The 14,689-nt window shown below is 43.5% G+C and overlaps 1 protein-coding gene across 2 annotated transcripts; it reads left to right on the forward strand.

Moving 5' to 3' along the window:
• The first annotated feature begins 993 nt into the window (after positions 1–993).
• Positions 994–10,393, forward strand: slitrk3a (SLIT and NTRK-like family, member 3a). Of its 2 annotated transcripts, XM_055012364.1 has the most exons (4): positions 994–1,790; positions 2,411–2,498; positions 2,655–3,377; positions 4,495–10,393. In XM_055012364.1, exons 3-4 carry the CDS (start codon positions 3,361–3,363, stop codon positions 7,265–7,267), a joined length of 2,790 nt encoding a protein of 929 aa, XP_054868339.1. In that variant the 5' UTR covers positions 994–1,790; positions 2,411–2,498; positions 2,655–3,360; the 3' UTR covers positions 7,268–10,393. The 2 variants fall into 2 exon arrangements, with proteins under 2 accessions (XP_054868339.1, XP_023142976.1); XM_023287208.3 differs by lacking the exon at positions 2,655–3,377 and having other exon boundaries at positions 995–1,790.
• Positions 10,394–14,689: the final 4,296 nt, after the last annotated feature.

Consider the following 14,689-nt stretch of genomic DNA (forward strand, 5'->3'; position numbering starts at 1 on the left):
TACAACTGACTAATTTGGATATGATCGGAGACATGATGCATTGGGACAGATTTTATGCTGAATTTAAGTAATTCAGAAATACATTTTTCGTATTAATAGGTGTCATTAGCTCCATAAAATTTGGAGACATTTATGATGACAACAAAAGTGTAGATCATTTACTTCCTATATGCCCAGTAGATGAGTGTCCCTAGAGCTCAGTCATTTAACCTCTTATTAATCCATCGTGACATGTAAAGTGGTAAATGCCAACACGGGGTTCCAAATAGGATAAAGGTTTACAACATGATCAGTTTTAGAAATAATCCAGAGATCTAAAGGTCAGTGAAATCTCTATAAAAGGACAAAAAAATAAAAGATATAGGAGTTACCCTAATACCATGGCTTAATTTAATGATATCTTATAGTGGCAACAGTTCAGATTGTGTTATAACCACAGCTACTGTAAGGAGATTTTCGACTTTCCACTGCAATCAGCCCCCCTCCTTGCAGAGCTGCAAGAAACTGGAAATCGTGATGGTGTCACAGTCGTGCTTGTGAGCTCTGGCTGGGCTTGCTGTTCACAACACGGGCTTGTGTTGCCCGCTGGAGGCGAGGCGGGGGAAAGACACGCAAACGGAACAGAAAGATGAAGCGTTGCCTGTCTCTCCTTGCTGGAGATAGTCGCTGCCACCCCAGTTCGTTCTCCGCAGCATAAGAGAGATGAGTTTCTGGCAGGGCGAGGAGTGGCGCGTTTCAACTTGGCCAGCGTAAATTGCCCCCAGTAAAAGGATTGACTTTCAATGTGATTAGACTTATTATTAGATAAGTCTCGATAATAAATGATCACGCAGAGAGAGGCGTCTTGCATCCTGACAGTCATCCACAGGTCTGCTGGTCTCACCCAGCCCGCACGGCGCGCTCCCTGACTCCTCTTAATTTATTTATTTCTCCACGACGCGCGCCCCCGCTGCGTAAACCAGAGCGCTCCCCCGCTCTCTCCTCTCCTCACTTCGCTTCCTCTCCTCCTCTCGACAGCATCCAGAACTATAGCGCAGCCGTCCCCATCACTCGTTTTCCTCCCCTCCTCTCTCTCTCTCTCTCTCTCTCTCTCTGCCAGATCTCTCTCCTCTGCGTCTCTCATCCCTTTCGCCTCCCCCCCACCTCACCACCTCCCCCTCCACCCCCCTCTCAAACCTCCCTGGCTGGTCCCTCTCACTCCTCTGACGCACGACAGAGAAACGGACCCGAGGAAAGAAAGACGGGGAAAAAAGAGAGAAAAAAAGAAAAGGAGAAGCAGCAGCTGACCCAACAAACGTCGATGTGATCCACGGACTCTCCTACTCCTGCTGCGCCCGACAGAAGTAGGCTCCCGAAGCCGAGGGGGAGAACACTCTCACCCGGCTGCACTGCTGTTGAGCGCTCGCCCGGGAGGCGGCGGAGGAGAAGCAGAAGAAGGAGGAGGAGGAGGAAAGGGGTGGAAGAGGAGGAAGTGGACGGGCACAAGTCGAGGACTTGCATTTTAAGCAAACTGCTCTGGAGAGAGAGAGAGAGGAAAGAAACGGAGACGAGAAGAAGGGGAGAGAGTCACCGGAGAGTGAGAGTGGGAGAGATTGCATTCCTATCACGTCTTAATTTCTCCTCTCTTTTGCCTCAGTCACTGAGAGAGGGTGAGAGAAGTAGAAGGAGAGAGAGGGAGAGAGAAAGAGAGAGAGTGGGGGGAAAGAGAGAACGAGCAAGAGAGAGATCTAACAAGATTCAAACTAGTGGTCTTTTTTCCCGATGCTTTCCAATTGCAGTGCGAAACTAAGGTGAGTGGTTCTGGGCTGTTTCACTGTGCATGTGCATCAAATAGGAGGATCTTATGTAGATGTGCGCGCGGATGTGTGTGTGTGTGTCTGTGTGTGTGATGCCTGCATAGCCATGGACTTCAAAAGAGGACAACAAGCATATCGGGGATAACGGATCGCATGGATCCAGTCGACTGATCAATAGCCATCAGTTCTTTATTCACCATTTTTCGTGCCAATGTCACGACGGAAGGCTACTGCATTATGCTTGGCATGTATTTCACTAAGCGCTCTGCTCTCTTCGCTGTATTGACAGCAAGGTTATTTTTTTTTTGGGGGGGGGGGGGTATCTGCGGGATTCTCGACCGTTTTCAGTCAGACTGGAACTTATTAAATATCACAATCTGTCAGTAACTTAGTATGATAAAAACTGGGGGTTTAAATCTGTTGATGTGTTAGAATTGGCATTCATGATAAACAACACTTTTAATTCATCCGTGGCTCATTCACATCTTCTCTCTCGTCTTTCCCCTTTCCCCAATGCCCTGCTCTCTCTTCTTCTTTCCATCTCTCCCACTTTCTGTTTCCTCTCTATAACGACTCGATCACCACATCATACGTCTTGTTCTCTCCCCTCACAGCCCGGCGTCGGACGGTGAGCGGAACGCACCGGGCAAGAACGGGACACATCGCAGGAGGATATGTGAAGTTGGAATCCCACTAAACTAAGTACGTATAACCATACACCCCGAGGGAATATAACATGGCACACAATATTTTCCACTTCCCTTCAATGTCGTTATTGCTTTTTTTTTTTTTTTTTTTGTTTTTGTTTTTGGTTGTTTTTAAAATCGCATCTGCTCTTTTTGATCTCCAACATGGAAGCGGAATCGATAAATCCTGGTGGATTACGCATGGAGAGGGAGATGAAAACCGTGAATCTCGCAGCAAGGAGACCGAGAGCAGGGATGTCTGATTTTTTTAATCACATTTTTTTTTTTTTTTTGCATTAATGCTGCGTTTTGTCACGTCTTTTTTGGGATTATATTTTCTGTACCCTCCTCGCCTTTTTTCCACTGGTGCTGGGATTTTGATTTCAGCACCCTGGACAGCGGCTCTGCTACGGCAAACAGTTCCAGCGCACCAACTCTGGATTTTCAACCTTTCCTTTGAACGGATAGAAGTGTGTACATGTATGAAAAGTCACAGCTTACAGAGCAGATTTTCAGAGGCTGTATGTGTCTCTGTGTATGTGTGAGTGTGTGTGTGTGAGAGAGAGAGAGAGAGAGAGGGACAGAGAGAAGGAGGGAGGGAAATATTTCGCACATAACACCATGGAGATACTGAATCTTCGACCAGCCCGTCTTTTTTCCCCTTTTTTTCGGAGAGAAATTTTAGGAGCCTTTAGCATTCTTTGTTGGCACTATTACAATTATTATTACTTTTTCACGTCTCGTTCCTTCACATATGGTGGTATTTTTATTCTAGGCTGCTCGGATGTACTGAAACACTGCCTCATGACTGCGCTTCTCGGAGCAGGAGCTTCGCCCGCTGCGCTTTTCTTTTTTGCCGTTGCTCCTCTAATCCTCAAATGGCATCAGCAATCAGGCAAGCAAGAAGTTGTATTGATTGTATTCTGGGCAAATGACAGGCTCAATTACAACGAATAAGTCGACAGTTTCCCTATTCAGTTGGTTTGGACATAGGGCATTTAACCCAAGGAAGAAAAAAAAAACACACCGAAGGCAAATAGCTCGGGCTGTGAACACCGTAATTATTGGATTAATTGGACTATTTCTTTCCTTTTTTACACATTTTCTGCGTGTAAGTGTGATCTTTACACTGGAAAAATCAGGCCTTGCGTTACCTGTAGCAGTAGAGGCGTTGTTTACATAATATTTAGGCCCACATATTTGTTTTGTCACATTTACATGACTCACAAACTGAGATACAGTAATATGATTTTAAATACTTTAAACGAGAAAGGTGATGAGTAAGTCCTTCAACAATCCCCATTTTGACCCACTAATGGAAACCAAACAGACAACTATTCCGTCCCCGTCCTTTGCTCGTGTCAGAGCTACGACGTACCACCTCCAATTTCCACCACGCTTTTTTCTGGACTCTTCATTTACCGAAAGAGGGATTGAGGTCCCTGTTATGCAATAAATACAGCGGAGAGACAGTGTCTCCTCACCACTAACCTCATCCGCCTACTGTTGCCTCCTTTTATTCACGGCGATAAGCATCTCTAAGGTGATTTATTGCGACCTTACCAGCATATCTGCCGTGTAATAAATGGGACGTCCGCCCTTATAGTGGAGTTAACTGTCTGAGTGTGAAGATTTGTTTGTGTTCCTGGGTATCATATCCATCCAAAGGGGTGCCCGTCTTATATTTAGTTTGAAATACTCAGCGTTATTGCAGAATCCAAAGTAGTCTCCAACGTCATTCTATTATTCATTGGTATTCATTTCAAAGCTGCATTCCATTCTACTGAAACTAATGCACCCGTCCTCTCCTCCTCTCTGTCTTCTCTCTGCCTGAATCTTTCACCTCAAACTTCACTTTGTGTGTGTGTGTGTGTGTGTGTGTGTGTGTGTGTGTGTGTGTGTGTGTGTGTGTGTGTGTGTGTGTGTGTGTGTGTGTGTGTGTGTGTGTGTACCATTCCCTCCCTCCAACAACCTCCCCTCCACTCTCCCTCTCTCTCTGTTCTCTGTTGCAGTGTTGTGAAGTGGCTCTGTCCCTGGAGCCAAGACTTCATCCCCTTGGTGTCAGCGAGGATGCTGTGGGTTACCTTGCTGAGCACCATAGCCTTAGGATGGACCACCCCGATCCCACTACTAGAGGACTCCGAGGAGATCGACGAGCCCTGCTTCGAGCCCTGCTACTGCGAGGTCAAAGAGGGCATCTTCCACGTCCACTGTGACAGTAAAGGATTTACAAATGTCAGCCAGATCTCCCAGATATGGAGTCGGCCCTTCAAGCTCAACCTGCAGAGAAACTCCATGAGGAAGCTTTATTTTAACAGCTTCCTCCATCTTAACAATGCCATATCCATTAATCTGGGTAATAACGCCTTGCAAGATATCCACGCCGGAGCGTTCAATGGCTTAGGAATACTCAAACGGCTGTTCCTGCATGAAAACAAACTAGAAGTTTTCCGAAACGACACTTTCCTGGGGTTGGACAGTTTAGAGTATCTTCAGGCAGACTACAATGTTATCAAAAGGATTGAAAGTGGTGCATTCAGGCACCTTCACAAATTGAGAGTGCTCATACTAAATGACAATCTGATCCCAGTGCTCCCAAACTATCTTTTTCGGTCTGTATCACTCACACATCTGGACTTGAGAGGAAACAGACTAAAGACTTTGCCGTATAAGGGCATGCTGGAGTATGTGGGGAGGAGCTTGATGGAAATCCAGCTGGAAGAGAATCCCTGGAACTGTGTGTGTGAGATTGTCCAGTTAAAAACGTGGCTGGAGAGAATCCCTTACACAGCTTTGGTGGGTGAGATCACATGTGAGTACCCGTTCCACTTACACGGGAAAGACTTGCGGGAAATCAAGCGCAGTGAGCTCTGTCCTCTGCTCTCCGATGCAGAGATTGAGGCCAAACTGGGAATTCCCCGGGTTCCGTTCAGCAATGAGAACACATGGCCTACTAAACCTTCCTCCATGCTCTCCTCCTTTCACAACACAGCCTCTTCTGTGGAATATAAGGAAAGAGTTGTCAAGCCGACCAAACGACCTCGGCCCACAAAGAACCCCCCAACTCCTCGTAGCATCTATCCGGGCATCAACCAGCCCCCCATTGCCGGTTACCAAACAAGGCCTCCCATTCCAATCATTTGTCCAGCTGGATGTATTTGCAATCTCCACATCAATGACCTGGGGTTAACAGTGAACTGTAAAGACAAAGGTTTTCACAACATCTCAGAGCTCTTGCCACGACCCCTCAATGCCAAGAAATTGTATCTAAGTGGGAACCTAATACAGAAAATCTATCGTTCAGATTTCTGGAACTTCTCAAGTTTGGATTTATTACATTTAGGGAACAATCGGATATCCTACGTCCAGGAGGGCGCCTTTATCAACCTACCAAACTTGAAAAGCTTATATCTCAATGGGAATGACATTGAGAGACTCACCCCTGGGATGTTTCGGGGGCTTCAAATGTTGAGTTATCTTTACTTTGAGTATAATGTAATTCGTGAGATACAACCTAACTCCTTCTCCCTAATGCCCAACCTCCAGCTGGTTTTCCTCAATGACAACCTGTTACGCTCCCTCCCAACTGATGCTTTTGCTGGCACCAACCTTGCACGTCTCAACCTGCGCAACAATTACTTCCTCTCCATGCCTGTGCGTGGCGTCCTGGAGCATCTGCACTCCATAGTCCAGATCGATCTCCATCAGAATCCCTGGGAGTGCTCCTGTGATATCATCCCTCTCAAGCAGTGGCTGGAAAAACTCTCCTCAGTCATTGTAGTTGGAGATGTCCTCTGCAAGACACCTGAGTTCGCTTTTGGGAAGGACCTGCGTTCACTTGAGGTGGAGGTCATCTGTCCTGAGCTTAAGTATTCTTCAGGCCCCTCCCCGGCTCTGCCCGGCAGAGATGATCTCACCACGGGGAGCTCTGACATGGGGGAGGCAGGTGGGAGAGGGGCTGTCCCCCTGTCTGTCCTCATCCTCAGCCTCCTCATCCTCTTCATCTCTGCCGTGTTTGTGGCTGCCGGGCTTTTTGCCTTTGTTCTTCGCCGCAGGAAGAAACTGCCCTTCCGGAAACGCTCCGAGGTCGATCTGACAGGGATCCAAATGCAATGCAGGATTTTTGAGGACCCGCCGAGGCAAAGCAGTGCTGGGAACATTGGCACGCCAGAGAAACCGCCACCCAGTATGCACACACACACTCACGCCAGTCACACACATGCTCATGGCCACGTTTATGACTACATCCCCCACCCAGTGACTCAGATGTGTAACAACCCCATCTATAAGCCCAGAGAGGGGGAGATAGCAGAGGAGGAGCGAGCACAGTTTTCAGAGAAGAAAGACAATGGCAGCAGTAGCAACAGTAACTACAGAACCTTGTTAGAGAAAGAAAGAGAGTGGACCCTGGCTGTCTCCAACTCTCAACTCAACACCATCGTCACAGTCAACCACACCACAGCTGACATGGCAGGATTTCATGAGAATGGAGGGCTCTGCCCTACAGTGATTGACAGTCAGAGGCCCACGCCAACAGTGGGTTTTGTAGACTGTTTGTATGGGACAGTGCCCAAACTAAAGGACATGCATGTGGCGCATGCGCATCCACCAGGCATGCAGTATCCGGATTTGCAGCAGGATGCACGGCTGAAAGAGACATTGCTTTTCACGGCGGGGAAAGGCTGCTACCCCGACCCGTCCCAAAGCGATTACCTCGAGTTAAGGGCCAAACTTCAAACCAAGCCGGATTACCTCGAAGTCTTGGAAAAGTCTTACCGGTTTTAGCATCTCTAACCCATGGAGAGAAAAAGAAAAAACAAAACACAAAGTCAACATATTCACTTTGCCACCCTCAAAAACAAAATCACCCAAATCCAATATTAAAAAATTAACTTGAAAAAGCAGCATGATATAAAATAAAAATATTATACTACAGTCACAACAATGTTTCCCCCCCAAATCACTTTGGAGGAGAGGCCATTCTCAGATATTTCAATTAAGTGCCTTTTTTTCAGAGTAGCCAGCAATGTCAACAGCCGTTATTTTTATAATATATAAATATCTCTATATGCCCACAAGAGAGCAAAAGAGGAACAAGAGGGGCACTGGGGAATAAAACATATAAACCATCCTACATCTGTCACTAAAATCCGTTTTTATGGAGTTACCGTGATGCGTTACCAGTTACCATGAAGACACACGGGAGCTGGACGTCTCCCTGACTTGGGGTTTTCCTTTCTGTCTCTTTTACCCCCTGACTAGGATGTACAAACACCTGGAGGCCGTGCACATAAAGTTTGTAGGAAAAGATCGAAAGAGAGGAAAAAAAAACACATATATTAAAATGAACTGCAGTTTGCTGCATGCACTCGCTTCAGTGCAGGAAGTGAGAGGATTTACTCAGAACTATCACATCACATTATGAACAGAGATACTGCAACGCATTTACAGTTCAGTGTTCTATTTAATTTTTATATCTTATTAATATGGTTATTACTATCAATGAGGACTTCTGTCTATATCAGGATGCTTCTCGTAAGAAAGAAGCGCTGACGCACGGATGGTAAAACATTTGTGAATATTATTATAAGACAATGCCGAAGGTTTTCTGGATATTTCCACACACTTTGTTAAGACCCCTCCCCTCCATTGCTTCTGGATTCCCCATCGCCACCCACTAACGGCTTTGTAGGAGGCACTTTTAATGTTTTCTCTCTCACAAAGATTTGAAGAAAAATGTGCATATATTTATTCTGTAATTTCAGTGAAGAATTTAATTGTAAAGGTAATGTTAAATCAATGTATAGTGATTATGCGTCTGGTATAGCCTTCTTAATAAAAACAAACTCTTCAATCAAATGATGAAAGGGTTGATGCCACGGTAACCTGTGTGTGGAGCGCTGCTAACAGGGTGTTTATTTTTGGTGTCCTGTTGAAGCTGTGTTCAGCCACAGAGATAATGCTGCTGGAGATGAAATAATAGAGACAGAGAACGTCGAGGAGGGCAATAACATTTAAACACAGCTTAGCTTCTTGATATTTTTGGAGTGCTACCAAATTTATTTAAGTCAAGGTTGATAAAAGGGGCAGAGCTTTTTAAAAAAAAAAAAATCCTGAAAAGAACAGTCTCTTCTGTTTAATGGTAGTAGTGCACTATTTTTGTTACACTACATTGTTGGTGCTAGTTGGATGCAATCTGGAGTTAAAGGAAAATGCCAGATCGAGTCAAGAGAATGCTGCTGGTTTTGAAGTGGATGAAATGAGAGGCATGTGAGGCATGCTGCGATACACAGGTATTGCTGATCTAGGCTAATAAACAGTAATTGAGAGGGTGAGTGAAAACGTGATTGGAAGATGCTCTGAATTTTCACATCTGATTCCTGTGACTCCCTCCAAAGTAGCAGTGTGGATTCAGTCCACTGGAGGGCGATAAAAAGGTGTTCTCATTCATTTGGGTATTTGTCAGATTGGATGCAGTTACAAGGTCACGCACAAAATGTTTATCCTGAAAGGTAATAAAGTTTCATATTCAGGTAAATATTCATATTAATTATTTTCTAAATATTTATATACAAAAGTAGTAGGTGGCTTGCTAATTTTTTGTTAGTTTCAGCAGTTTCATAAGTTTCACTTTTTTCCCTTTTTCATCTCGTGATGTTTTTGGGGTTTTTTTTGCATTGTTTCAATGCAGTGATTTTTTTTAAAGCAATGTTTTATTGGACTTTTTTTTGTTCAAGATTGTTGATTACTGACTTTTTTATTGCACCGATATCTCATGGGGTAAAATATCCCTCAATTGCCTCCTTCAAAGGAATCATCATTTGCTTTAATTTAGCTTTCCATAAAATGCCATATGTCCCTATCTTAGCCTCATTCATTCTGGGACCAAGGGCAGACAAAATACAACAGAACGGAAAACAAATATCTGAAAACATGTTTGAACCAGCTGTAGGTAAATGTGCTTTTAAAGTACACTGACGTTATTTGTTTTTTTGCCTCTTTCCTAAGGTGAAATTATATATTGGGTGAAATATGATGTCTTCTTGATGTTGATAAATTTGTGAATATCTATGGAAGGAAGCTGCATTTTCAAATTTGTTTTAAAATGGGCATGATATGCAATTTGCTTTGATTTCAATAGGTTCACTAGGAGTGGTGATACTCATTTGCAACTGGGTGTTATAGTTTGTCATATGTGTCAACTTACAGTAAGTCAGAGATATGTAGCAAACCACATACTTTCCTGTTAATTGGGGATGCCCTTAGCATCTAGAACAGTCTTCTCTAGTTTTGCTCATCAGTGATTCAGTCTATAAGTTTGCCTAATACGGAACATTTTACCTTGTGTTGTATCCATTGTTTCTTTTTTCTTTATTTTGACCATTATTGTTGCTGAAATAAGTGGAGATCACCTTCATATAAAGCCTTTGGAAGCATGGTTGCATTACGTCAAGGCTCTTTGTTTTCTGCTTTCAGAAAGTTTCACAATGCTGTACCCTCATGTTCCGCTGCCTCACCTCATTTGTCTGCTACTTTTATGCTTTATTCCTTATACACATGCAGATACATATGCGCACACACTTACACACACATAAAGCAGCCTTCCTTTCCCTGACCATGAGGTCAGACTATATGGTCAGCATTTTTAGCGTGCACTCAGTTTGATTAAAAACATAATGTATTACTCTGTTAACCCCAACCCTCACCGTCACACCCACTCCCAAACGAATAAATGAATAAATAAAGTTTTGGGATCACTGATAATTTTGCTTTAGTCCCATAACTTGGCAACTTTTTTTCCTCCACCCCCATCACCCGCCTACCATAATATTTCACAAATGACTGCTGGGCTTTGTCCCACTATCCCATGCTGAGTGGTTTTATCCCAATAAATCCTCTTGTTATCCTGCACTAATATCTCCAAGTGATTTCATACTTTGGTGAAATGTTAGATAAAGGCAACTGTGGGACTGAAGGTTGGCTAAATGTTTCGTTCTTTGCGTGGAATGTAAACAGGTTCTACTTCTTTAAATCTCTTCCTATTATGTCAGTGATATTTAAATTTCGCAGTGGAGTTAACCTTTCCATCAACATCTCTCGAGATTTGTACGTTGGCAAGACTTCAGCACGGTAAATGCAAAGTGTCTTTCTTTCTGTCCTTTGCTTTTTGCTTTCTGTGTCCCTACAGCTTCTTTGATTTATTGTTTTTTTCCCCTCTGTGTATTGTCTTTCTTTCTAGGCTAATGCTATGGTTGTATTGTGATCCTCTTTTCTGGCACGGGCTTTTGCTCCTTTATGTAGAGATCTGGGGTCACTTTAACCTCTGATGCCTTGGTTATGACTATTTGATGAGTATGTTGAAAGATCAACATACTTGCAGAGGTTGGCCTAAGGTTTTGTCTGTCTTCTTCAGTTTGTTCTCAAAACAAAAAGTGTAAAAATGTGCATACTTTGACTCTCTTGCACTTCTGCCCCCACCCTTAGCTCTTGTATTATCTGAACTATGCCTACATACTTTATCTACCGGTGTAAATCATATACCACATCTTAGTTTCATAGACTATAGTTTTGATTACAGCTGATGGTAAATCCACTGGCTTAGTTACAATAACAACAACCCTTATCTACAACAATTGCGATTACACACAAATAATAAGATGCTATCCTGTAAATGTTCTGCTGTTTATTTTCTTTCTTCTTTTTTGTTATCAGTATAGTTAAGGTAAATTGTGAGAATGCCTGACAGACCCACTTCAGGTATTTATTATTGCACTGTAATGCATGAACCCATTTAAGAGACACCAGATAGCATAGGCCTGTTGGAATAGCCTCAGCAGGCTCCCACAGCAGCTCAGAATTCGCTGTAGCCATTCGCTGTCAGCAAATATAAGTGGAAATTTTTGTGTTGAGTGGAGCCGGTAACCTGAATGTGACAGTGTGGATTGCAGGTACACTTTTTAGGCTGGTCCCCAGGGTTGTGGTGTGGTGTTAAGTTTCTCTCCTCTCCTCTGGCATTTTTGCTGAAGATTTGTTTTGGCTTCTGGTTGTTGTTTGGCTGTAATGTGCCTCGACTGCACAGTGAAAGAAGACGGGTGATGTCAGTTGTAGATAGACAGATAGATAGATAGATAGATAGATAGATAGACATGTCATTGTGGTTGCAGCACATTCGCTATGTGCTACTTTTCTCTTGTTTCCTTCTGCTCCATCAGTGTTTGTTTGTTGATGGGTGTTTGAGAGTCTTAATTAGCCCAGCCCTAGATTTGGAATGGCAATGAATAGTGAGAGGAATAAAAAATGGAAGGAAGGGATCAGATTGAGAGCACTATTGATGGGAGGCAGAGCACAGACGAGCGGCTTAGGGAAGGGTGAGAGAACATGGAGCCATCAGTAGAGGATTGTGAAGGATGTGGCACTTAGACAAAGTAGGAATCTTTCTTTCCTCTTTTGTCCCTGAAAGAAGCTGTAATTGTCCAATTAACCAAATGGTGAGTCCAAAGCAGAGGCACCATGTTCGGAAGGGACTGAGAGCTGTGACCACTTCTACTTTGCATTTTGTGTGTTTGTGTGCGTGGTGTGTGATATGCTTTCTCCATTTGGGAAGTGGGGAATTATCTCCAGTTTGCTGAAAAAGCCAATCTGTCTCTGACCATGGTGCTGAAGCTGCAGTATGTTGCAGGTGCTGCATACAAAAAGGCACATTTCACTTTTTGTGCATGCGTGTGTGGTTGTGTGTGGCGGGAGATGTCGGGAACGATATCTTGCTTGTGTGGGTGTTTGTCTAGGAGCTTATCTGAGTTTTCTGTGATTGTGCTGATGGTTCAACTAACTTCCGCGTTTCTTTGCAGTGTCATAAAGTGTTCAAATCAGTGCAGTGAACCTGGCTATAGCTGCACCTCTTTGAATGTAAAGTTTATTTTCTGCTACTGTAGATGCACTTCAGTCAGCGTTGGCACTATACAGTATACTGCACCAACCTACATTCTATCAGCTGGAATAATCTGCAGAGGACCAACTATGTGTTATCAAAACTGCTACACTTAAACCTATTTTTAAAAATTAAATAAATGTAGGCTATATTATATTAACACAGAAGTCAAACAAGGGCAAAAATGAGGAAAAAACAATCTTTCGGTGCAGTTTCCTAGGTCCTGAGATCAAGAAAAATCCTTTAACACATCACTCAACTATGCTGCAGTGCAGGAGCTCGACTGACCCAGTATGTTGAAAGAGAGCGAGAGAGTGAGAGGGAGAGGAAGAGGGAGAAGAAAGGGTTGCAGAAAGCGCTAGAGTAAGGGAGAGAGGGTGATTCTCAACCCCTCTGCTACTTCTGCTGCCGTCTGTGCTGTGAGGCTCTGCATTCGTATTGTTTGCCTTGTGAATTTTGGGTCCCTTGAGACTGTGGCCCTCTTTCCTGTCTGAAAATACTGCAAGTTTGGGAAAAGTTGCAGTCATTTGTGCAGCTCAGCAGTGTGCTACCGTCTTAGCTTTTTTTTTTATGTAAGAAAGATTAACAAATCTGTGTCATTATCACTCATTTCAGGGATGGGGAGGGCAGAGCAGGAGGCATGATTTCATAAAATAAAATACGGAGCATAGTGTCCCGGGCTGATGCTCTGAACAGTCCATCTCGCTCTTTTTGTTCCGCAGTGTGGGGCCTACTTCCTGTTTTTGAATGGCCTATAGGGAATTTCTTATGGACTGCTGCAGTCATCTTCTCATTCTCCTCCTTCTTCTTCTGCTCCTTGTAATGAGGTGACATTTGCACAAAGTCCCTCATCTGTATCCCTCCATAACTCCTCATTTCATGTGGTTTCAAATTTTTCTCTTCAGTTACCTGCTTGTGCATTTTTGCTGTTTTCTTTTCCTCTCCATCACTTTAGACCCGTTTGTTTTTTCCATCTATCATTCTACCTTTCCCTCCCTCTGTACATCCAACAATCCATGTATCTCTTACTTGGTACATGGACAAACAGCCAACTGTTGACCTGTTGACCTAGCTGCCTGTTCTGGATGGTATGGCTGGGTAATATTCCACCGACACTCGCTGAGTTCGGTCATGTGGTCTGTGCTTTGCTTTAGCTGACATGGTACAACTGCTTTTGCGGATAGTCTCCAGGGACGAGACTGACTTTTTGTGTTTGCATCCATCTATCTTCTATCTGTGTGTTCTAGCCAGGTGCACTGGTTTTTTAGAGAGTGCTCCATCACATCTACAAGTGAACCGAGAGAATGGGCCAAACTGGTTGAAATAAAAGTCTGATAACGGAGTAGAAAGAATAAGCCAGCTTCCAGAGTTTGCTTTGCACATCCAATACTGAGTCTCATCTGTTAAAAGGACGCTGTTTGCTTGCAGGACATTTGTTGTGCTGCTGGCCAAAAATGAAAAAAAACCAGAATCACAGTAGAGTTATTATCACACATAGGATCAGCATATCATAATTGCTTCATCCACTGCAGTTTAGCGCAAATCTTTTGGTGTATTTGATTCCACGCTTTAATTTGAAATTCAAATTAACACCATTTAGCAAAATTTTTCCTGTGAGTATCTAAAATTAGCCTGAATTCTTCCATTTTTAAAGAAATTAAGGGAAAGACAAAGGACCCCAGCATCTCCTTTGTGCTTGTGTGCAGTAGCTTGACATTCAGCTGCTCTGCTCAGATCGTGAATGGTTTGGTTGGCCAAGGCTACCTGCTGGTTGCTGGTAGAGCTGATGTGCCTGGTTGTTTAAAGTGTATAATGCCTCTCATGCAAAAGCAGCCTTCAGGGGGTTCATTGTCGCTGCAGATTTAGGAATGTTTAGTATAGTATTCAAAGATTTAGTAAAAGCAAGATCTAGCTACTGAATTAAAGAGAAAAACATCAAAGTGTGTGTTAAATTTACGCCAATAAAACCAATCCTAGAATAGTGTAATGCAGACTGCTGTGCCAGCAAACTCTAAAAATTTGAGTGACACTGGACTTGTGAATGAAAAGAATAAGTGAGAGCGAATTATAGGTAAAGAGTGAAGAAGAAAGATGAGATATAGAGAAAAAAGAGAGAAAGTAGAGATGAAGGGAGAGAGCTGGGTCTCTCCTTCTGCTCTTTGTGGGTGCAGTTAGTGCTGCGCTGGTTTGCTCTTCAGACACCTTGTGTAGTTGTGGATGCAACATCCCACACTAATGCTTTGAAAAATTTGCTGCAGACTAAAGCAAGGCACATTTGC

This window comes from Amphiprion ocellaris, chromosome 7 (assembly GCF_022539595.1).
Source record: "Amphiprion ocellaris isolate individual 3 ecotype Okinawa chromosome 7, ASM2253959v1, whole genome shotgun sequence".
Lineage (NCBI taxonomy): Eukaryota > Metazoa > Chordata > Actinopteri > Pomacentridae > Amphiprion > Amphiprion ocellaris.